This window comes from Diospyros lotus, chromosome 5 (assembly GCF_014633365.1).
Source record: "Diospyros lotus cultivar Yz01 chromosome 5, ASM1463336v1, whole genome shotgun sequence".
NCBI classification, from domain to species: Eukaryota; Viridiplantae; Streptophyta; class Magnoliopsida; order Ericales; family Ebenaceae; genus Diospyros; species Diospyros lotus.
In genome coordinates, this window is record NC_068342.1 from 5,387,505 (window position 1) to 5,412,419 (window position 24,915).

The window sequence follows — 24,915 nt, forward strand, 5'->3', positions numbered from 1 at the left end:
CAAATGATTAATTTTGCACCGTATCGGACAAGATCCAGTGCAAAAATACAGTGGTCCTGTTGCGGTTAGAATTTGGGTTAACACCGGCTGTTCTGGCTGGTCGACAAGGTAATAATTTGATGGAAATGCTATACCCACAAACAAATTTGGCAAGCAATTCTCAGAGCACTCTTACAGCAACTACAGTAGCTTCTAACAATACGCGCTTAAGATGAAGCAAAAGTCCCTCGCGTCAAAGCTTCATCCCTAACAAAACAACTATTCACCAAAATTTGTCTTCCTAACAAAAGGGTTGCTAAATTACACATCCTCCTACAAGCCAACCTTCAATTGCCTGTGTTGCTCTTAATCTTGATCCTGAAATCTATCCAGCAACGCAGTGAAGTTTTCTCCACTTCACATTTGATTATCAAGAATATCCCGCATCATCTGTATTGGTATGAGACCTTCGGTTCGGATTGCATCTTTGTTTGGGTCTGGACTGATAAAATATAGTGTTGGCAAACCCCGTACCTGTAACATAAATATTTCACTTTGGCTACTACTTCCAAATAATGTTTGAAGCATTGACAAGAAAGTATATGTGGAGGCTCCATAACCATGATGGAAGTGAGTGACAGCCCAGAGAAAAAGCAGTTTCGACCAGTGAGAAGGTGACAGGCAATGACTAAAATTTTGAACAGGCGATTGAGAGAGTGAGAGACAGAGATCTTTTTAACCAACAAAGTAACATGATCTAATCTTGAAAACCATTACAGGCCATAGCAGGCTAAAAGCCCACTTAAAAGATTGTGCTTACTAGAAGAAATATTGAGAACGACAAAGAGAACAAAGGTGGAAAAAACACACGGATGCCAAACCAAAATTACCTGCATGTCATTAGCGAATTGATATTCTTCATCCGTGTCAACCTTGATAATTATTGCATTGCTCTCATACTCAACAGCAAGCTGCAATTGAACTTGAAGTCAGAAGCTATTTGAAAAGATTGCAGAAATAATCAATTCAAAATGAACTGCTTCTCATTAAACTGCATGTCACGCAAATGATATTCACCTTCAGTGAGATACCCACTCTAGCAGCTGGTTATTATTATGTTTTTCTCATCTCCAAGCAGATGGCATGGTGTCCAGAAGCAGTCAGCTGAACAATGCATGTTGATTCTTTGCCTTCTTCTGTATCACTATGTATCCTATCTCTCCTAAGATTCCTATGATAACAAAGTGGCACTTAGTCCCTATCCTTAGTCCATGGTCTAAATATCCAGCTCAATCATATTATTTATACAAGATGGAGGTTTCTGATTCATTGCTATCAAGTTTGTCACTTTCAGACCTGCACATTGACGATATTGGTAGAAAAACTTTGTCAAGTGGGATATTTGACTTCCACTTGACACAAACCCAAGCTATTCACAGATCCTCTCTTCTCTTTTCTAGAAGAGGAAAGCACTTGGAGATTTTACAAATTGCAGTTCAGAGTTAACTCTAGAGATACTTTCATAAATGATAAAATTTCTTAAAAGCCGCTTTGCATAAAAAATTCATAAGCATATTAGTATTTGAAGAGTTATACAGATCAAATTCAATAATATGTTGAAATCCCCCAAATTAATTGAGAAGCCTTTGATTGCACGAATCAATTGCAAGATTCTGAAACTAATCTATATTTTGAGAAATACAAAAACTAATTTAGAACTTGCATAGGTTTTGAAAACAGATTTGGAACATCAGAATTTTTAGATCAGGTAATTTAAGGTTTTAGGTGAAATAAACAGGTTATCACTTCAAAAAAAATAATAGATCAAAACACATCAAGGCTATAACAAGTTAAATTGGGATAATTCATAAAATAGATTTGTGAGTTGATTACACCTTATGTATTCTTAAGGTTGTTTTACAAACAAACACAATAGGCCAATTCAGATGTCATCCTTTTGTTTCAATCTTATGTTTTTTTTTTTTCCTTATGTAATGGGATATACAATCAAACAACAGCCAAGAGCCAACAGCCTGGTAAAGTCAAATATAACATTTGCACCTCAATTACTGAATTGTATTTATATACACACTTGTATCATACCATCTCAAGTTCCTGAGCCATCAAAATGCAAGGGCCACACCATGTTGCATAGAAATCGATAATAAGCGGTACATTTCTCTCTCCCTTTACCAGCTCTTGCACCTCCTTGGCGGATAACTTCTTCTGCCATAACAAAGGAAAAGGAAATACACAATTGTGAATTCCTTATAGATTTCCCAAATAATAGGAAATAACTAAGGGATGCAAAACATTAGACCATGGAAGTAAACATTTCCCCTTTCAATCTGCTTCCCCTGTTTTTCCAATTTAATAATCTCAAAATGAATAACAAGGTCCTGCAAGGACTAGCATATAAATCCAAAATTCACTAGGGTGGTCAGCATGGGAAAAACTTTAAAAACCTAGAAAAATAAAATTGGCATATTTTCCGAGCATTTACTCAGTAACCAAACACAGAGATTCCGAAAATCATTGTCATAATGGAAACACAACAGAAAACGGAGGAGGGGAGAAAGAAGAAGTAGATACCACGAGATAGTCTTCCCTGACATACTTTGCTGCCGGAGGCCGGGAAAGCAACCTTGTCGGCAGTGAGGGTGAAATTGGGGCAAAGAAAGAGGGTTTTCTGATGGAGGTGGTGGTGGAAAGGGGGAAAAGCACGCGTTGGCAATGTTTAAAGTTGAGGGGGCAATGAGAGAGGCAAATCGACGGCCGCGGAGGAGTGAGGGAAGAGATGATATTGACGGCGGAGGAGGATGAGGAGAAACACCACAAACTCGCCATTGTCTGTTTATTCGAATATATAGAATTGTATAGCTAATGATGCCCGAGAGAGAGAGAGAGAGAGAGAGAGAAGGGAAAGGGATACTGAGAGTGTTCAGCTCCCACAGAGCAATCCAATCCCTTCGTAGTATTTCTCTATTTATTTTTTAATATATGTATTGTTTGTCGTGTTCTGGTCAACCGAGGGAGGAGGGGAGGGGGCGGGCCGGGCCGGGCCGCCGAGAGAGGGCTGAGCCTGCGGTGCTTCCCCCCCCCCCCCCGCGTCAAGGCCCAACCCAGCCCAGCCCAATTCGATTTTGATTTTGTGCCCAACCCAACCGATAATCACTCGCCTTTATGGGTTTAAATGTTGAAATCAAGCTCATTTTTATGGGTTTTTTTGTTTGAAAAAATAATTTTACTTAGAAAAGTTTCACTAATGCATTTTTTTTTTCAATAGAAAAAGTTTTAAATTTTGCCAAATTAATTCCTAATCAATTTAAGTGCATTAACCCGCTTAGATCAACTGAGTGAAGTTATTTCTAAAAGATGATGGTCACCTAAATTGCATGAAAATAAAAATAAAATTTTTTTTTACACAAAATGAAAACGGAGAAATGAGTATTTTTTTTTTTAAAAAAAAAGTGTAAATAGTTTCGAAATGAGAAATATTTCTTACTTTGAAAATACTGAAATGACATCTTTAAGTCATTTTCATGCTTCATTGATAGTCACAGATTGCTCAAACAAAACAAAAAATCTTTCATTTAGCATCTTATTCGATTTGAACCTATTGTTACAAAAAAATTTCAAAAATATTACTAATTTTGAAATGTTCTCTAAGCTATTAGTAGTACTTGGTATTCCCCTTTCACATCACCAATCCACACTAGATGTTATTTGGCATGGCAAAATGATAAAAGAGTTTTGTTCTCAATAATTGTTCCAATGGTGATAACACATGAGATCTAAGGTTAGAATCTTTTCATGATTCTTAGTGTTGACATTATTCTCTATGATTTTTTCTATACCAAAAAACAAAGGATAATGCTAACCATTAACAATGTAATAAATGCATCTTATTTTTATATAGTATTCATTTATTAAGTCTTTTTTTTTTTTATAAAACACTCTATTATTATATTTTATTTTCAACTAAAAAACATTTTTATTATCTGAAAATTAGATACATTTATTGTATAGTTTAACATCTACCCTTAAAATAATGATTAATATTATTCATAAACAAATAGTTTAGACCAACAATTATTTTTAGAAAAAATTTCACACCATACTCTTAAGATTTATCATAATTGTAAAAAATATTTTTGACATATAAGAAAATACTATGAGTACGACTGAGGTTTAATGTTATATTATAATTTCTCTCTTACAATTAGTTAAACCCTGTTAATCATTTAAAATGATTAGAATATTTTTATATTTTAAGATTTTTTTTATTTTTTATTTTCATTTCCTTTTCTTCTAAACTTTCTATTTGTTTTCCTCTCTCTTTTGGCAAACAACAACGATAACAACAATGACAACATTTCAAATTCCAAATCTGTAACAATTTGACTACATTCCAAATCTAAATGATCATTTCAGGTCTAGAATAATCTAAATGGCAATAATAGTTAAGACAACAGACATAAGTCTCTCTCTCTGTGTAATAAATAGGAGTTTATTATGGATTAGATGAACTTAGATAGTTTGGGTTCACGATTCTTCTAGATTATTGGATAATGTTTTATATCTAAAAAGATTTGAATGGCGAGATAGCAGGATGACTTGGTAGTGACAATTCGACAAAAACGGCATCAATGTAAATCACTCTGTCTCTCTCGTGATGAAAGTTCATCATGGATGATAATGAACCTATATCATGACAAACTTGACCCAACTTGGATTCAACATTATCATCTTTCTCTTTTATGTAATGAATATAAACTTATCGCAAATAAACCCAAACCTAGGTGGTTGGGTTCATCCTTAATGAACCCAAATAGCTTAGGTTCTTTATTATCGTCATTATCTTTTTTTTTTATGCATGATGAATTTGAGATCATTATAATGAACTTAAAATTATGCGAGCTCATTATCATCTGTGCGTGTACGTGTCCTCTAGCAACTTACAATCCTCAATTGCTTGTTTTTTTTATAAATAAAATGAAAAAAAAAAAGAGAAAGATGAAGAATAAAATGATTATTTAGTTTTTTTAAATAACATGAATAATTATTACTATTTTTCAAATACTCAAAAAAATTATTATAGTTTCACCAAACTTCAAGCTTTGCCATTTACACTTGTCTGTAATGCTTTGTTTGGAAAACGAGTAAACTGAAGTGGAAGGAAAATTACATAAAAATTGTTATTCCTTTAAGAGAACAATTTAACTCCTCAAAAAAAAAAATAATAGAAGAATTATATAGTAAAAATAAGAATAAATTATTAAAAAGATTCAATTTTTATCTTATCAAATTTGAACTTAATTTTAATTTGGTAATTACAATATCCAACTTTCAAACTTTTTTTTTTTTTTCCAATTATGAGCTATTGTCAAGTGAGATAAATGTTGCCGTTAATCGTGGCATGGAGAGCTTATCATGAATGTCTGAAAATGACGTGGAATTTTTTGAGTTGCCACATCACTCTGTTTTCTCTGTCTCCCATGCCGGAAACGCACTGGCTCTCACCTGCTGCTCTTGCGCCAGCTGCTCCGGATGCCGGCGAACCTCACGTGGGTCACCTGCTGCACCATTTGCTACGCCTACGCCATAGCCGCGCTCTCTCTCTCAAAATATGCACCATTTGCTACGTCTACTCCATATACCCCTCGTTCATCATCCCATTCATTTGTTTGAATTTTTTCAAATCAAGAGATCATCGACCACTAAATTTCTATCTCATCTGCAAAATTTGTCTTATTGGACTTGTTGGGTAAATTTGAATACTTCCTTTTATTAACTGCAACTAATGTGATTTTGAAATTAGGTTTGATCTTTCTGGGTTTTTGTTTTTGTTGGTGATTTTGGGGAGATAGGGGAACATCTCAGATAAGGAGATATACAGGAATTGTTTGTAGTTCTCTCTCTCTCTATCTCTCCCCGTTGTAATAGGGGGTCAAGCCAGAAAAGGCACTGCCGGAGGCGCGATGGGGTTCTTGCCATCGCATTTCCGCCGTGAAGGGTTGAACACCCCATCGAGAGAGAAGATGGGTGCTGTGGTTGAAGAATATCGGCATCGGAGTGATACATATCCTCGTCAACAACAGGAAGAGAGCCAAAAAGAAGTCGAAGCAGAGCAGCACAAAGTAGGACGTTTATTGCGGCGGATCCGAACAATTTTCTACAGATGGTGCAACAGGTGACCAGCGTGAGGTGAGGTACGTGGGGACGACCATGCCTTTTCCGGGCGAGATAGAGTCTGTGTGACGAGGCAAGAGTCATTCTACAGGCCCACCTACCGAGTCCCTCGCATAAAGAGGCAAAAAGGCTATCTTATCCCGTCCCTGATCTTACCATGACTGCCACCTCACCTCACTGTCCTCGTCTCGCTTTGTCTTCGTCGTTTCTCTGTCATTGTCGTCTCGCCTCGTATTACCGACAGTCACTACTGTTGGTGAGGCAAGGTGGCGATGGCAGAGAAGCGATAAAGACGAGACAAAGTGACGACAACGAGGCACAATAGCTATGATAGGAGAGATGACAAAACATGAGCGAGACAATCCATGGGAGGGAAATGAAAAAAGTAGAGTGGGAGGGTAAAATAGCCTTTTAGCCCCTTTTCGATAACCCGATCGATAAGCCTGTCGGGCTTTCTAAAATTTTTTGTAGTGGCAATCTTAAAATTCTACATTAAAATGCTTTTTAATAAAAGTTGAGTATTTTTTAAGTAATGTTCTAAATAGTATTAGATTCTTACCCCCCCCCCCCCCAAAAAAAAAAAAAAAAAAATATTATTAATAATTTATCTTCCGCATCTTTCACTACAAAATTTATTCTCTAAGCCCAAACATCTAAGTTAAACTAATGTTTTTGCAATGATATTACAATTTTAATAATTTCATATTATTATTATTGATACTTGTAATGAAAATTGGCATTAGTAACAGTGTCCAATAAAAAAATCACTATAATTCAATAATATTATTATTAAATTAAATCACAGGCCTATGGTGTAACCAATATTTATCATCATATAGTATAATTAAAAAGAAATCTGTAAATTGGACCTCGTTAGTTAATATTATGTTGGATGCCTATATGTATCTGAACAATTTTGGATGATGAAAGAGGGAAACGAACATTCCAATTGGGACGGAGAAGGATGCTTAATTTCCTCGCCCCAATTGTATACACACACGTACATAGGGAAATACATATTACACATATACATGAGATCCTCAACTCCGTCCTATCTTCAAGGAAGAATCGATGCTTTCTCCGACGCCGGCGAAGAGCCGGGCAATCTCCAGCTGGGTGTTAGCGACGATCTCCGTTCGCTTCAGATCCAATTCTCCCCGTTTGGCCTCCGCCTCCGCCCTCATCCTCTCCAGCTCTCTCATCGTCTCCATTCTCGCCTGCTCCGACCTCACCATCACCTCCGCAAGCCACCTGATGCTCTCCCCCACTTCTCTTCTCCTTCTCCTCTTTTTTTCCGCTAATCTCGTCTTTTTTGTCTTCGTCTTCGTCTTCGTCTTCGTCTTTTCCTTGCTGCTGTACAGGGCCGGCGTGCTGCTGTCGGTCTCAATCGCCGCCGCCGCCGCCGCCGCATTCTTGTCCGACAAGCAGCCATCTGACCCCACTCCATCTTCCTGCTAAGATCATCGTCACCAGCACAAAATTGTTACATTAACTTCAGAGCGATCCTTCCACAAATGGACCACCCAGCGATATTATAGAAACTAAATGTCAGCTTCTTCTTCCTAACCAATAGAACTGGATCACAATTTTGTAGATAGAAAACAGAAAAACTTATATATATATATATATATATAGGTAAAACCCACTTGGTACAGACCTTTGCAGCTCCTCGATCGGCGCCATTAGACCCATGAGAGTTCTGTGCAGTTGCAAGAGGCATATGAGGAGGAGGCGGTGGTGCCGGCTGCGGCTGCGATGGCTCCAGATGTAGCATTAAAGGAGGGTTAGTGGGTGGCGGGGGCAGAAAGGGTTGAGGAGGAGGAGGAGGAGGAGGAGGAGGGGGAGGAGCGCTTCCGCGCAGAAGAAGATCAAGGCGGGGAAAGAGCGGCCAGGAGGAGGAGTCGGCGGTGGCGGACTCCGAGCGGTAGCGCTTCTTCATGGACTCGATCTTGTTCTTACACTGCGTCTGTGTCTTGGGGGACTTGGAGCAATTGGCGCGGGAAGACACGAATTTGGCCACGTCTTCCCAGTCTTGGCCTTTGAGCTTGGCTCGGTTCCGAAGAATCCATTTGGATTCGTAGGCTTCGAGGAGGCTGGAAACAGCCCCTTCGCTCCACTCGTCTCTTTTCAACCTGTCGCCGGCGGGGGGTAGCTTTCTGGGAGAGTCGTCGAGTTTGGGGGTGGCGTTAATAATAGGGTTAGAGAGGAGAGATGGGTTGTCTTTGGAGGCTTCTTTTTCCATCTCTCCAAACTCCAAAAGCTTACCTATTTTTAGCTGCTAACATGAATGAGACCTCAACAAGTTAAAAGTAAGTGATGCCTCTACTTCTCTCTTATCTCTCTCTCTCTTCCTCTCTCTCTGAGAGAAAGGGACGCAGCATCCACAAAACAAATAATTTTTATTTTTTTTATTTGTTTTCTAAAATTAGGGTATGTTCCAATCAATTCTTAGAAACCAGTGTTTAGGAATCAATTCACCATAATATGTTACGTATCTCTGAATTTGTGTGACCTTGAAATCAGCTTTTATACGTTTAAAAATGCTACTGTGGCTTATTACTTTTTAAGGAGATTCTATTCTTTTTATTTTTATTTTTTTAATTTTTTTTTTAAAAAAAATCCCTTTAGTTAAATCAATTTAAAGGTAACTTTCAGTCAAAAAGTCACGTGCTTTACATTTAGTTTTACCGGCACATTTATAGTTTAAATTTAACAATTTATGTCATTTTAATAAGTTTGTTAATTAGTATTAAATTCTAAACTATCAAAAAAGATTGTTAAAAGAAAACAAACAAACAAGCAAATCACATGAATATCAAATGCTTAACTTAAAAATGATCTTAAAGTATGAAGAGTACGAGTTGAACCTGAATATTATTTCAAAATATTGTATCATGGGATTATAATTATCGTCGTTTAAAAATGTGAATAGTGAAGGGGAAAAAGGGGAAAGAGGGAGAGAAAAGGGCGGCGTGAGTGGGCAACTAAGAGGGAGGGAGAGGGAGAGGGAGAGCGTGAAATGATAAATGGCAAGTAATATTAGAACAACTTTACTTACGGGGGACGGGGGGGGATCACTTTTTAGTGGGAATTAGCTTTTTGTGGGAATGTTTGGTTGGGTGATATTTGGGAGTGGAAGTGGGGGTGGGAGTGGAGGGTGGGGTTTTTGGCAGTTAGCGTTGATATGAAGCCAAGCAAGACATCCACCGACGGTGGTGGTGGCCGTTCACGTGGCTTTGTCACCCACTTATTTCCATCACTGTTCCCATTTAATTCCTTCCACGCTGCCGCAGCCACCACCCTCACGGCCTCACTTGCCAATGCGCTGCCGTCACCCGCCCCTCCCAAGCCTACCTCTATTCCTATTAGCCCACGCCTTCCTTTCCTTCAGGCTTATGCTTTTCCACCCTCTTTCATGCCTTTTCAAAAACACGGTTGCTCCTCCTCGCGGCTGGTTTTTCTTAGACCCATAAGATTATGAGAGACCAAATTTATTAAATACGTCATTTGATAAATTTTAATTTAACTTAATTTATATCAAAGAAATTAAACTCAATTTAAGTATTTGAATATATTGGGTGTGTTATTTAATCTAACTTAATTAATTATTAAATAATTTTATGTAATCAAGCTCATCTCACCTATCTTATTTTATATTAACTCATTCACCTCATCACATCTCAATCTCAAAGGCAAAGAGGGCCTCATACATATAAACTGACATTTCTTAGTATTAAAATAATTGTTCATGTCGAGCAATAATTATATTTTCAATACAATCTAACAAGGAATGAGTCTCACGCCTCTTCCATTGTGTATGTTAGGCAATTGATATATTACCCAACAAGAGCAATATATCAATTTTATTGAGATAATAGCAAATTTGAGATTTTGTATTTTAATTTTTTAAATCTTAAACTTAGTTTTTAAGTTTTGTGTGGACTCAACTGTTATATATAAGTTTAAAAGGAAAACTAGTTAACGATGCTCATAAGATATATTTTCAAAAATATTTAAATTTGATACACAAGCTTAAACATGATTAATATTAACTTGGGGTTTCTTGAATTTCATATATACCTTTTTTAAAAAAAAAAAAAAATTTCTCTTAGTAAAGCGGGAAAGGTAAATTATGGGGACAATTTTTGTAGAAACAATAATAACAAAGCAACAAAAGAAGTTGGAACTTATGGATTGAAAAGTTGGGAAGAATAGGCCAAGAGAACAAGTCACAAGTCGACTAGTCAAAGTTATACAACCACAAATCATGCCACTCACTAAAATGCCCTCTAGCTGTGACCAACTTATTTCAAGATTGCACAATGTATAGGCTGACATCTCATTCACAATTCGGTACCCTCACCAGGTTTGCCTCTCATCCATTCAATACACTCTTACAACACACTCTTTTCTGCCAAATAGTATCACATAAATACTATTATATATATCAGTATTCTAATAATATTATTTTTAATCTAACAATATTGGTTTTATTGTGAATGTCCCAATATTTGAGATGACAATAAATGACTACTGTGAATAATGGGCAACTATATAAAGTTGGCATTACAAAAAGAGATAACCACTAACAATAGGAACAAGCTGTCACAAAAATGTTGATTACCCAAATATCATCATCTTTTGCCTCCAATTTTCTTTGCTTCCGAAAGCAACCACCCCTACTTTTGTCTCCTAGCAAAGGCATAAGAATTGGATGCATCAAAAGGCATACCATGACTTACAAGGAGGGTGTGAGTAAAAAGTATCACCTATTATTAAATCAAACTGTGCACTGCCAAGTCTTGTTATTCGATCTCTCCCAAGTAGAGTTTTTTTTTTTCTTTTTCCTTGATAGTAGAGATCTTTTTCGATAATTAAACGGGAATGCCTACTGTATGAGCCTACGAGGTCCCCATTTTGTGAGGCCTGAAAAGTATTATTTTTATATGTAAACTTTTCTTATTCTATAATGAAAGGTATTCCCATAACTCAAATTCATAAATAACCTTAACATTGCTGGCAAGATCTTGAGTCCCTTGATCAAATGTATTGTACCCATGATTTCGTGTGATCTGCGTTGTGATCTATACAATATCTCGAGAATATTGACTTCCAAAATCCTTGGCGGTGCAAATGATATGTGCCATCCCCAGGCTTAGGTACATAACCATTTAAAAATTGCAGTAACCGATAATGCTAATCTATCAGACAATACTAATTCTCATGATAACTATGATCTGAATATTCTGAACAGATCATTTCATGAACATAGCAGCAGAATAGTTACTTCCACATAGAACAATAGTCTGTATTAAGCCCTTTCAACTTCCAGTTAGCCACAATAGCAATCACCATCCTCTACAGTTAAGGCACCGCCAGATAACCTGCGACTGCTGCCACTCTTCCATCACCATAACCTAATGCTACCAAAACCACCCCTCGAGCAATAATTAGAAAACCAGCTCTCTCTCTCTCAGTCTAAAATTTACATGATCAATCCCACCTGGATTTTAAATTCTCGAACTTATAATGCCTTTCATGTATATTACATAACTTGTGTCCTTCAAATATGCATCTTGCTACTAAGAAAGGCACCCAAGGGGCATAGTTGGGTGATAAAGGAGAGGGTTATAAAGTCATGCTCGAGACTGCTAGTGTGGGATCAATTCTTGGGGGAAGCAAAAATTTGCATTCTTCTGGAAGTGATCCTTGGTAAGTGTCAGTGGACACAGTTTCAAAAAAAAAAAAAAATAAAAATCTTGGTCATCCAGGCACATCCTTAATTTACTTTCCTCATGATGACTCTGGGACGAGTTCGACGAGAACGTGCATAATCTAAAAAAAAAAAAAAAAAGGGGCACCCAAGATTTCATCGACTCTCCCACAAAAGCAAACGCCGAAACCACTTTAGAAAGTGACTCCTTCAAAACCTAGTTTTTGCTTGCTATTTGTAAACCAACCCCCCCTCTCCTCTTTCAAAAAAGAGTCTAAAACCTTGAACCACTATGCTCCCACATTTCTGGGAATCAACAACAATTGGAATATTCAAGCTATCTATAGAAGATATCTTCCTATATGGGCAATTAGGAATCAAGAGCAAGAGATCGATATGGGCATTTTCTGAACAAGAAACCATCTAACCTAGAAATAACTAAATGGACACCTATGAAAAGCAGTTACAATGAAACTGATTAAAAGGAACAAAAAATTGGAAGGATTTACTTGACACGCATGTTATATCAAATGTACACTTTTAGTTTAAGGCCTACTCAATAGAAAAGAAATCAGTTAAATACTCTGAGTCAGTGCAATTTTGTTCACCCTGGAGTGACTTTACTCTCGGGTAAAAATATCATTTTTGGTCTCCCTCTCTACCCACCTAGTTTGTCCCTCCTCTCTCTCCTTTCTCCCGCCGACACGCTGATTGGAAGCAGTAAGTCATCTAGATGTTGACTACAAGATTTAACTTGTTTTGCCACTCCACTGGGGTCCCAGGAGGACTATTTTCCATTTAAGAGTAATGGTTTATTCTTATCAATCAAGATTCAAGGGAAAGAGACCTATGGCTTGCCAAAACAGCAAGTAAAGCTACGAGATTGAGGGTTATTTGGAGAACAAATGTCAAGAATCCAGAAATTGATTTTTTTTTTTTTTTTTTTTGGGGGGGGGGGGGGGGAGAGATGAAGTAATCCTCTCCAGTTTAGCTTCCAATCCGGGCACAAAGTAATGCTATTTGAAGTAGATTAGAGAAAAAAGTTAAACCTTGACAAATTATACGTTAAAAAGATCATGGCCACATAATTTTTAAAATCCAATAATAGGTCTTTTTGAGCACTGCAAGTAAAAAACAAACAGCCCAGTGAAATTTTGCCTTCTTAGTCACGTGGCAGTGTATCAATACATTGTGTTAGTGATTCAGAGTTGCATCAGAAGCTCCTTTTCTTATAGAACCAAGGGCTGCATGGTGGGTAACCGGAATCCTTCTTTGAGATTTCGTATGTAATCTTCTTCGATTTTTCACAACCCGATGTTACGAGTGACTCAAACAACATAGATAGCCTGAAGTATGTTCATCCTCAAATTAGCATATAGTATCTCAGAATCAATGGGTATACAGTTACCTTAAGATTCAAGCCCTCCGAATACTTAAAAAGGAAAAAGGACTTGTTAGGTATAGCATGATATTATGAATAAAAGAGTTAGAGAAATACAAGTGCGCTGTCAAACAAATATAAAGCCGATTAGAGCAGAAAAAGGATCAGCTTGCTTCTGGTGGGATGCCCTCTATTTGGTAGAACATGTCCAAAAAAGAACTCCGTACTTATTTTTCAAGTAACTTAGCAGAAGTTGAACAAGAGAAAACGTAAACCATTATACTGATGAATCTTCAGTTAAGTTTTCTAATATATGCACAAGTATCACTGCTTGTTCAAAATACAGCCACCTCAAGTACAGAATATTTTGATGTTTCATACATTATGATCAGCGGTCACTAAAATTGTGTGGAAACCAATAGAACCAGTGCCAGATTATGTGCAAACATCATCTTAGCACAGAATGTAAAAAATCAAATCAAGGAACTAGTTTACAAAGCTAGTTGAAATCACAGGGTATAGAGTACAACCTCACACATCTACGAAGAGAAGCTTAACAAAGAGGCAAACCGTGGGTCTTGTAGCAGGGCAGGGCTCCCCGTATCAATAAGCTTGAACAGAGCCGTGGCTTTGGCCTTCCCTTTAGAGCTTCCATTGTCGGCAATTTCTGCAATTCCGGCATAGAGGCCAACGCCGGTTTCTCGAACGGTGTTGGCAACCTGTTCCCCTCCACATTGCACCAAATTCAACAACGCTGAAATGGAATTCTCCTTTGTCCGACTGCTAGAACCCGTGGAGGGATCCAACAGATCAACCAAAACCCCAATTCCCGAAACCCTACCAAAAGCTTGGTAGGCCTCTTCGCAGCCGGCGATTTGAGCAATAACGGCAGTAGCATCCTCCACCAGGCCGACTCGGCCGTCCTTGAGCACCAACGAGAACAGCGCCGGAACGGCGCCCAATTCGATCACGGTGGCGCGGTTGAGCGGGTAGAGGGAGATTCCAAACAGGGCTTTGATGCCGTCCTTGATAGACCTCGGCGGCGAATTAGGGTTCCGAATAATGTCAATTAGGGCGTAGACGATATCCCGCTTGGAACCGATGATGGATCGGTAATTCTCGTCGACGATGAGGATGCTGTGGAGTGTGGCGGCGGCGGACTGCGCGGCGGAGGGTGTGGTGGCGTGGCGGAGGGCGTGGGACAGCGCGTCGAGGAGACCGCGAGTGGAGATAAGAGGCTCGCGGCTGGAGATGGAGAGGTTGAGGAGCGTCGCCGCGGCGTTCTCTTGGGAGACCTGCGCCGGCGAGTATAGCGTCTCGGCGAGGTAAGGGATGGCGCCGGCGTCGGAAATTACGGATCGGCTATCTGGATCGTGCTTGGAGATGAGGCGGAGCTCGCATAAGGCTTCCGTTCGACATTGTTCGGAAACTGAGCCCAGCTTCGCCACCAGGTTCTTCACGGCTCGCCGTTTTGCCTCCATTGTCAACTCTCTCTCTCTCTCTATCCCTGTCTCTCTCCCTCTTTCTCCCTATATATATATATATATCTTATCTGTACGTGAGATTCTGAATCAATCTGCAGCACACCCCGCCGTGGGTCTTCCTTTTATCTTCCAACAAACCTCAGCATTTGGCCCTTGGAAAACGATGAGTCAAATTCTTCTCGTTTGTTTTCTCTTTGGTTGCCTTTACTTTCCTTTCTACCAAACGTAACACGGAACTTGGATATCAGGATGGTGGACACTGCGAAAGGGGACGAGGGGAGAGAGAGAGAGAGGGGTGAGTGGCACGACAACGACCCTTCAACCGTAACAAGGGAGAAGAAGTCAGAATCGGCTAAAATAAAGAGAGAAATTGCTCCAAATTGTCAAACCATCTGCATCATCAAGCTGACCTGCCAATCCCAACTTCTTTAATTAGCTTTCGATCTTCCAACCAGTACCTACTTCAGAGTCGGGCCCTTTGTTCCATGCTTACCTTCCTACATTCAACGAACATGAACCATCCTCTGTGAATATCGAATGTGAATACGTGCCGTGGGACTACCAGACCAGACCAGACCAGCCCAAGGGGCTGAATCTTTTTTAATCACCCTATGGAGTATGAATTCAACACCATTCTAATTTAATTTTATATTATATTATATCTAATTTTGTATTATATCTTATAAATTTTTATTAAAGACATTTTAAAATGTCGGGCACATCTCTATTTCAAGCATCATATCATACCTTGTTTCTATGAATAATTCCACGATGTCCTCTTGTTTTGATACACAAGTTGTGACATATTCAGGGCTAATTTAGTCGTAGAAACTTCTTTTTTTAAATTGTTAATTTTAATTTTATAATTAAATATATTATCTTTAAAAAAAATAGTATTAATTTTTAGAAATTTAAAATATATATATTTTTGTTTTTTAATTCGTAGTATAAAATATAAAATTAAAAAAAATCAGATTTCATATTTTTAATAAAACATTCAATCATTCAATGAAAGGCTGGATGCCAATGAGGCAAGAGTAAATTAAATAAATAGCGGAAGATGACAGAATAAATGGACAATAATAATAGGGGATGAATAGATGATGATAATAGAAGAGAAGCAGTGGCAATCAAATCAAACGAACAAACCATCGAGACAGAGAGAGGAATCTTGGTGGTCTTTTGAGTGTCAATAATAGACCAAATTAAATGGCAACCAGAAGCCCAATATTAGGATGCAAAATGGGCCATAATATCAACAAAATGTCAGATCGCAGAGATCCAGGACCAGGAGAAGAAGACAATCACGCACATACACTGCATTCTGCCGAATTTGCTTTATATAATAATATATGTAATGTTGTTAGGTATTTTGATTTAATTAAATCAATGGGCCTGAAGGGTCATTAGCAGTGAAATGGAAAAGAGTTTTCATTCGGGTCTTCCACCAATCCCATTACCAATTCAGAGAGACAAGACAACCGAAAGAACGAGAAGATTTGGATAAATTTATTTATCCGCTCGGAGAGTAACAGAAGGCTCATTCCATTCCACCACTACCAACCGCGAGAAAATATAAACTAATAAAAGCATAAAGCAACAGATACAAATTAAAGCTTCCAAAAATCACAAAATTTGGTGAATTCCAATCCAAGCGCTCGTGACCCCCCAGGCCGTACCACCCCTATTATAATCGCGCTGTAACGCAACAACTGCAAAGAGATAGAGAGAGAGAGAGAGAGAGACACACACACACACTAACCGACAAACGTAAAAGATCGCCCGTGACGCATCCGTCAAATCACAATACGACTAATCCCGGACCCCTCTTTCTCTTTCTTCAATGGATTATTCCCCAATTATAGCAAAAGAAGCAGAACGAAAGAAAATTATGATGATGATGATTTAGGTGCAGCTTTCACGGGCGACGCCCAGCCTGGAGTTGGGGATGTCGAAGAGGATGCGGTGATTCTGCTGCTGCAGGTTGGCGATGACGTTGAGCACGGAGCTCACTCCCTCCGCCGGGGCGGCTGCCATGGCCAGGCACGTGGTGCTGCCGGCGGAGCTGTGGATCAAAATGTTGTCCGGCGGCAGCGTCACGTTCATGCCGGAGAACAGTAGCGTCACCGCCGGTGCCACGATTGGGACGGAGTAGCAGGTGTCGAAGCCGCCCAGGGATGTCACCGTCAGGTTGGCCCCCACTCGCCTCCGGAACTCGTCTCGCACCGCCGTGTACGCTGGTTGCACCAGTCTCGTGTACACCGTCCCTGCTCACCGTACACAACAATTTCCATTTATTAGGAAGTCAAAATGTTATAAATTAGTAATTTTTTTTAATATAAATTAAATCGAATCAAGCATTGTAGCGCCCTTCAATTAAATTTATGTAAAAATAAGACACTGTAAAGATATGATTGAATTTTACACGAGATATGGTCACATGTGACTTTTTAAGTTAAAAAATATAATTTTTTTTCAAAAGATAAATAAAAAATATTCTAACCATCATATATGATTGTGTGAGAGGCTCGTGGTGGTGTCTCCTATCTATTAAGAAGAAATTTATATTAAATTAGAAGACCAATCTCACATTTAACATGAAATAAGGAATCGCTCAATTTCTAAGGATCATTTCAAGATAAATTAAACCATGCAAACACACTAAAAAAAAAAAAAAAAGAAATAGGTGAGTTACCGGAGTCAAAAATGGTGCCGGCGCCGGTGGAAGGGTCGAACGCCAGTGCACTCGGTGGGATGTCGACCACTCGCCGGCCGACCCTAATTCCGATCATGTTCACATAGTATAGCGACGATCTTCTAGGGTTCCTCAGAAGCTGAGTATACTTAATCCTCTTCGGCTGCCCAATGGGGCCGAGCCTCAGCGACCCAGAAAAGTTGGCCGACTTGAAGCTCGGCAAGCAGTACGAAAACGTCGACTGGTAGAGGCTCTGCGTCTGCGACAGCAGCGACAACGGCCCCCGCCCAAGCCCCAACAACCCCTGCGGCGGCAGGGAGCCGCCAGTCACCTTCCCGATGCAGCCGAAGGTGTAGCTCGGCACGGGGTCCGCCGCCAGCATCAGGGTTTCCTGTGAGAGGTTCGCCGCGACGGTAGAGCCGCCGTATGTCAGGTTGAAGCTGCACGCGCCGCCTCCACAACTAGGGTTGGGTACCTACGTACCAATGATAATCCAGATTAAATTAAGATTTATCTAGCTAGCTAGTTTAGTTATATCTCAATCTTGGATACCTGCTGGCACTGAGGTGATTGGCAGGGGACGGGCTTGAAGGTGGTGGACTTGGTGGCATCGAATAAAGTAGCAGAAGAGCAGCCCTCGCAGCCGGAGCAGGGCACCCAGGCGGCGTCATTGCTGGTGTCCATGGCCATGAGGAGCGTTTGGGGCGGCGTGCCGATCTGAGCGCGGACTATATAAGTCGGAATCTGAAGGATCTGGCGGCCAGAGGCAATGGGCACGATGGACTTGCGTGCGACGAGGCTGGCCAGGTACTGGAGCCTGGCCTGGTCTTTGGACTCCATTTGGAGAATGGTGTCTTCCCATGAGACTGGCTTTGATGCCCTGAATGGGGAGCAGGGGCTGTAGACATGGAAGACTTGGAGAGTCGAGCCTTTGTCTGGAGCATCACAGTACTTGGAGCTCAGGGCTTGGGCGGAAGGGATGAAGACAAGGGCAATGGAGAAGAGTAGGAGAAGAGATGGAGAGAGTGAGGTGGCCATGGTCATGGACTGACCAGCTTGGGGCTCGGTGCTTGAGGGTCTGGTGAGGATATTTTTGTGGGTATATATAACTGAAAGTTATTGCACAACTTTCAGTTATATAAAAACTCTTTTAAGTGTGATCATATATGAGAGCTCTTTTAAGTGTGATCATGAGAGCTCTTTAAGTGCAATCATGAGAGCTCTTGTTTGCTGGGGAATATATGATTTAAGTTTTTAACTTTTACTATGAGGCTAGCCCACCACCCTACCTTCTCCCACCGTGATGCATAACGTAAGACTCTATAACTATTATTTTTTATATAAAATTATGGATCTGAGTTATCATGAAAGCGAGATCAATAGAATTAAGATTCAAATTTGAGGACCAAAAAAAAAAAAAAAGACTCCTAAAGTATTAGAGTACCATCATGTAGTTGTGTGCTTTTTGACTCAACAACCCAACAAGTGTAACGTTTTTCTTCCACCTCAATAATCTCCTATTGGCTATTGTGGCATTTTCTCCCATTTTCAAGAATTAAAAATTATACAAAATAGTCTCCCTCCTGGCAGAGGCAGACTATATGGTCCATAATTTCAAATCATTCTTGCAATCACCAATCTCCATAATACACGTGAAAGTGTTGGATAAGTGGGGGGAATGGAGTGTTGGAGAAGTGGGGGAGATCTGAGAATGGGTGAGTGAGTGGGAAATTTGCTAGCAGACTGTATTCCATTGGCTCTCTGGTGCCCATTGTCCATTTCCCTCACGCGGTGTGACAGACAGCCACCGAACTATTGTACTAATATACTATTTTTGCCCTTAAATTTACAAAATTTCCATGCACAATAATATAAATTATATGATTTACTAACTGTATATTTAGAAAATTATGTTTTAAATCGTTTATTATTACAAAAACTACCCCTTTCTTGGTTGGTGCTACATTGATATAGATCTGAATCAACGGTGTCGTTTTGCTATCACATGCTACTCCAAGAAGAAATAGCCCTTTCTCCAATGTATACAGTATATGGCGAGTAATTGGATAGTTGTTTATTTTTTTGGGGAGAAAGAGTAAGAATCATGAAAAGGCAAACGTATTTGTATAAATAAAGAATACATATTAAATAATAATAATTTAATAAAAATATAAAGTGTCAGTGAAATCACGGGTTTGTGTGGCACAGCGCGGAAGGATGGTGAGAGATGGCAACAGGCAACTCGCACGGTCTGTCTGTATCTGTATCCCCTCCCACAGTCCAGTCCCAGTCACAGCCACAGTCCCACCTTATAATATATTATTCTATACATTCTGTTTGCTTGTGGTACAAAACTCACTCGCACCCACAGTCACAGGCTCACAGCCCCACCTTTATTTCTTCCTTTAACTTAATTGGTTGCCTCCATTTTAATTCCTCAATTATTTTTTTATGATCATATTTCTATTTTAATTTTATTAAGGCTGCCTAGCTAACATATTGTTTGATATAATATTTTCATAACAAAAATGTTTTTTTATATCAAAAACGAAAAACTGACTGACTTTTGGTAATTTATTTTCTCTTTTAGCACAAAAAATCTTGAATTCTCTTTCTTCCCATTAAAAATGGGTCGTTGTCACATCTTGCCCAAATTTGGCATCCTTAAAATCAAGTTCATTTAAATGCATATATATATATACATAATAAAAAAGTTTAAGAAAACATTGACATGTTAAATCCATACCCATAACATCCAACGTAAGTATAAATAGATCAAGATCAAATCATTGGTTGTCAAATCTAATCTAGATCCACCATTACTGGGGGAAGACACGTGGGAAGCCACCTCTCTAGCATAGGATGACGTCCAACAAATTCAATGATATTTTAAGAGACACTTAGTGTGGGTTTCAAATGACCCCATAATTAAAAGACAAGTCGACCCTTTTTTAAAAAAAATTAGCTAATGGTTCTAAAAACAAATCAAACCTCATATCCAAATGAAAGTAACTAATCAAACCCCACTCGTAAAGGCGTTGCCCAATCCCAAATGAAATATTATTATGTAACGGTCACGTGTTATGTCTATATTTGTGAATCTAACATTTAATAGTTGTGCGAGTGCTTGTTTGGCACCGACATTAGCTTATAAATACAATGAGAAGTGGCACAAGTGTATTTAGTTGAACTGTTATCATTTTCTAGTTCATCACTTTTACCTTTTTTAGGCATGTATTTTCACTCTCTCATGTTTGAATTAAACATCAAAGGATCTTTTTAGGGAAGCACTAGAGTGGTCCTGATCTTGTTGGTGCAAATGTGTGAAATGGAGTCAAACATCACTTGTGACTCCATGTCATTCTACTGAGTCATTATAATGATGGTATTTATGATTTATCTGGGTTAATACGAGCATATGTAAAAAAAAAATGATAGGATTTGTGTTCCTAATATAATCTTTAACGTTCAAATTATTTAAATTGATGAGTAATGAATATGGACCGTACTAATTCTGTTGGATTCGGCCCAACAATAAGCTTGTAGCTTAGTACTAGGCCCAGTCCCTAAGCCCCATCCCATCAACGTCAGCTCAGCAACATTGTCTATCCCATCAATGCCATGTTGAGATCTGTACCCTTGTAACAGGCCCCAACTACCTCAGGAGCCTCGACTCCTAATCCACTTGCAATAGCTCGCAATACATAAGGGGCTCTCTCTTTCTCTCCTATATAAGTTAGTCGGCCACTTATAAATGTATGTTTTTTTTTCAATCTGACCGAAATTTACCACCTTAAATTCTTACTTACTTGAATGTCGAAGTGCTTGCAGGTGTCACCTTTCCGCTATGCATATCACCGTTGTCTTGAGACCTCCGTTCAATCATCATTTTTTGGCTCGAAAGCAACAAAATATATAATGAATGTTGAGTCTGTTGATTTATCTATAAAGGTTCTTTCCCAAAATGAAATTGAACAACCTCGTTGGCGAGCACTCCTTGCAACTAGGGTTGCAAACTAACCGAGCTTCCCTAAACTTGGCTCGACTCGATAAAATTTAGCATTGGCCTAAGCTTGATAACATTTCTCAAGCTTAGCTCAAGCTCGGTTCATTAATTGGATTAACGAGAAGGGCTTGAGCTCAGCTCATTAATTAGATTAATGAATTGACCTCGAGCTTGGGTTTAGGTGAGCTCGAGCTTGGGCTCGATTGGCGCTCAGTTCCAGCTTGGCTTGAAATTTATTAAATTTTGTTATTTAAAAAAACTTAATAAATTAATGTACAATAAAAATATTAACTAATAATCAACAAATATAGCTAAATCAACCTAACTTCATAATCAACAATTATAACATCAACATGATAATCAAGTAATAATAATATTACAATTTGTAATATTAAACATAATAATATCATTCATCGTACAATAAGATAATTAAAATACTTTGTCTAGTTGTTTTCAAAATACAAATATAATCAAAATTACAGCACATCAAATATGTTTTCAATTTAACTTCAAAATAGTTGACTCCAAATATCAACATTCTTAATCAATAATCACAATTATATGTCAAATCATATATATGAACTTATAAAATACCAACACATCAAAAGCCTCCAAGAATCACATACCTTGTGGTCAGTATTCGAGCCCGATACCAGCTCGCAAGCCTATTGAGTCGAACTTTGCTAAGCTCAAGCTCAACTTGTTAACTAATTGATCTTCAAAGTTAGGCTCAAGCTCAACTTATTTTCCTTAACAAACGAATCTGAACAAGCTTTTATTGAACCTACTCCGAAGGATTCGACTCATTTGCAACCCTACTTGTAGCATCACTTTTCTTGATTATATATGCATATACTAGAGGTGTTCAAAAAATCGACAAATTGTGGAAACCGACCAAATCGAATCGCACCGCACGATTTTTTGAGATAAACGGTCCAACACGATTTGAGAAATCCTCAAATCGTGCGGTTTACGGTTTGAGAATTTCTTGGTAACCACCCGAGTATAATGTAATAATAAAAAAATTATAAAATAATTTATTTTCAAACCAAAAAAATAGATCTAGTAAACAGATTGTAAACAATCTGTTCTATTTATATATAAACAATCAAACAAATTATTTTTACAAATTTGTATAAACAAATTACAAATTGTTTATACAAACAATCTGCTTGTTTATATATAAACAATCAAACAGATTGTTTTGTAAAACAAAGTGTTTGTTGTTAATAATCTGTTTATAGATTGTATAAATAAAAGATTATTTTATTTATTTTGATTTATGAATTAAATAGTTGATGAAACAATTTATTAAATCATGAAAATCGCACTACGAAAATGACTGAATTAATATTTTGAACAAACCGTGGAAACCGTACCAAACCGCACCGCAAAATGCGGTGCGGTTCGGTGCAGTTTCTGCTCACCAAATCAGACCGCACGGTCTGACTTGATAGAAAAACTGCACAAACAGTTTGACATATTCAAAATGTCAAAAACTGACTAAACCGGACCGTGTATATCCCTAACATATACATACAAATGCATAGGCATACATCATATGTGCATAAAATTAATTTTTGAAAAAAAATATTTTTTTTCCAAATAATGAGAAAATATTCATTAGAAATATTTTTTACATGCAAGTAAAATACCAAAAAGAAAGATAAAAAATAATTTTATATGTAAAATATTTGAATATGTCAACCAAAAACAGAAAAAACCTAAATAAATTTAATTATTCAAAATTAAAAAATAACTCCTAAAACTATATGAAGCCTGAAACTATTTTTTCTTTATTAAAGTTTAGAAATTAGTAAGAAGAGTAGGAGAGAAGTCATTAGGCTTGTGTAACAGTCACAGTATGTTTGGGGAAGGTGAAGTTGGCCTTCCAAAGGCCCTTGGCCCAACCCGTGAGGGCCACCAAAGGGCTACAAAATGAATAGAATTGCTCCAAACTTGGGTTCATTTAGACTAATGTTTAAGCTCATATTTATATAATTAAATAAATAAATTTGATTTTTAATTAATATTAATAATCAAGCAGATTATAAACTTGAGGATTGTAAACTATTTTTATTAAATGTTTAACTGTAAGGTGTGCTTTTTATAATTGAATAATTTTTTTGCCATATTATTTTTACTAATCCAAAATTTAAATCTGGATGTGTGATAGGAGGGGTTGACTACGACGACAAAAATAAGGATAGGTGGTAGAGTGGGCGGGTATTTTAGTTCACAAATAAATTTTATTTTTTAAGTTGTAGAATTCATTTCTAAATTTCAACTATTTTGGTAGAATTTTAATTAGCATTCCTTGAATTCAATTATTAAAATTGAATTTTACAAACTTTTTCATCACAAACTCTTTAGTGATTGTTATTTCACCAAAATATATTTTTTATACAAATAACGTATATTTTTTATTAGAAGACATTTATGTGTTATATTTACATTTTTCATGGAAGACGATTAATTATATATATATATTTATAAAAAATGTATATTTTTATGGGTATTTATTTGTATTAAACACTGCAAACTACCAACATTTAGTATAAACACTTTCACTAGAAGCGGACAATATCTTCCATCTTTTGGCATTCTTGTTTATATTTTAAAAATATTATATTCATAAATAAGTTTCAGAAATAAATTTTATAAATTTAAAAGTAAAATTGGTATATATATATATATATTCATGATAATTTTATTCATTCATAGTAATGAGTAAAAGTGGTACTATAAGTTCAAAAATTATGATGAATTTTTTATTGAGATAGTGTTTGTCCATCAAAATATAAATAAAAAAAGTGAAATATAAAAAGTATTTCAAATAATTTTTTTTATTATATTTGTTAAATTTATTTAACGACTATTAAAAAATAAATTACGTGATTTCTTATGTTAGACTTTTCAGATAAATTTATCTCTCTTTTCTTCAGAAAAAATTATTTTGCATTTATAAATAAAAAAAATAAAGTATATATTTTTTAATATATTTTTAAAAAATTAATAAATAATTTGATAAAAATATTAAAATATATTATATTGATCATAAGATGAAAAATATTTTAATTTTATTTCAATATAATTTTAATTTTTTTATTTCAATAAATCTTAATCGATTTAACAAGAGTTGTGCTATTTGTACAGAAAAGGGTTTAGAAAATGCTTTATAGGGTGATACATCGTGATTTTTTGACATTAAAATATCGTAATTTTTATTTACCCACTTCTCTCTCTCCTTTTTCTTCACCATTTCAATTGACCACCCAGCGCCGTTCTTCGCCTCAGTCGCCTTGCTACTTTTGTTGTCGCCTCGCCTCCTCTTATTGCTACAATCTCACTATCTTGTTGCTAATTGCCTCCTCTTATCGTTATAACCTCACCGTCTTGTCGTTCGCCGCCTTGCCTCTTCTCGCCATTGCAGCCTCGCCTTTCAAGAGGTGAACCAGTGAGATT

At 37.5% G+C, this 24,915-nt stretch overlaps 4 protein-coding genes across 5 annotated transcripts; all 4 read right to left on the bottom strand.

The window, feature by feature from the left end:
* Positions 1-109: 109 nt before the first annotated feature.
* On the bottom strand, positions 110-2,937 carry LOC127801621 (thioredoxin-like protein CITRX, chloroplastic). Its single transcript, XM_052336893.1, has 4 exons — positions 2,572-2,937; positions 2,083-2,205; positions 870-950; positions 110-513 (listed from the first exon to the last, which is right to left on the bottom strand). Exons 1-4 carry the CDS (start codon positions 2,824-2,826, stop codon positions 397-399), a joined length of 576 nt encoding a protein of 191 aa, XP_052192853.1. The 5' UTR covers positions 2,827-2,937; the 3' UTR covers positions 110-396.
* A 4,049-nt stretch (positions 2,938-6,986) lies between these two features.
* Positions 6,987-8,542, bottom strand: LOC127801204 (trihelix transcription factor ENAP2). 2 transcript variants are annotated; one of them, XM_052336111.1, is made up of 2 exons: positions 7,829-8,542; positions 6,987-7,625 (listed from the first exon to the last, which is right to left on the bottom strand). In XM_052336111.1, the coding sequence occupies exons 1-2, from the start codon at positions 8,411-8,413 to the stop codon at positions 7,212-7,214; spliced, it is 999 nt and encodes a 332-aa protein (XP_052192071.1). In that variant the 5' UTR covers positions 8,414-8,542; the 3' UTR covers positions 6,987-7,211. The 2 variants fall into 2 exon arrangements, with proteins under 2 accessions (XP_052192071.1, XP_052192072.1); XM_052336112.1 differs by having other exon boundaries at positions 6,987-7,622; positions 7,829-8,531.
* Positions 8,543-12,895: 4,353 nt separating this feature from the next.
* On the bottom strand, positions 12,896-15,694 carry LOC127802020 (U-box domain-containing protein 4). The gene has a single exon (XM_052337643.1). The coding sequence runs from the start codon at positions 14,744-14,746 to the stop codon at positions 13,805-13,807; it is 942 nt and encodes a 313-aa protein (XP_052193603.1). The 5' UTR covers positions 14,747-15,694; the 3' UTR covers positions 12,896-13,804.
* A 542-nt stretch (positions 15,695-16,236) lies between these two features.
* On the bottom strand, positions 16,237-18,643 carry LOC127802019 (aspartyl protease AED3-like). Its single transcript, XM_052337642.1, has 3 exons — positions 17,997-18,643; positions 17,445-17,919; positions 16,237-17,016 (listed from the first exon to the last, which is right to left on the bottom strand). Exons 1-3 carry the CDS (start codon positions 18,486-18,488, stop codon positions 16,655-16,657), a joined length of 1,329 nt encoding a protein of 442 aa, XP_052193602.1. The 5' UTR covers positions 18,489-18,643; the 3' UTR covers positions 16,237-16,654.
* Between the last annotated feature and the right edge of the window lie 6,272 nt (positions 18,644-24,915).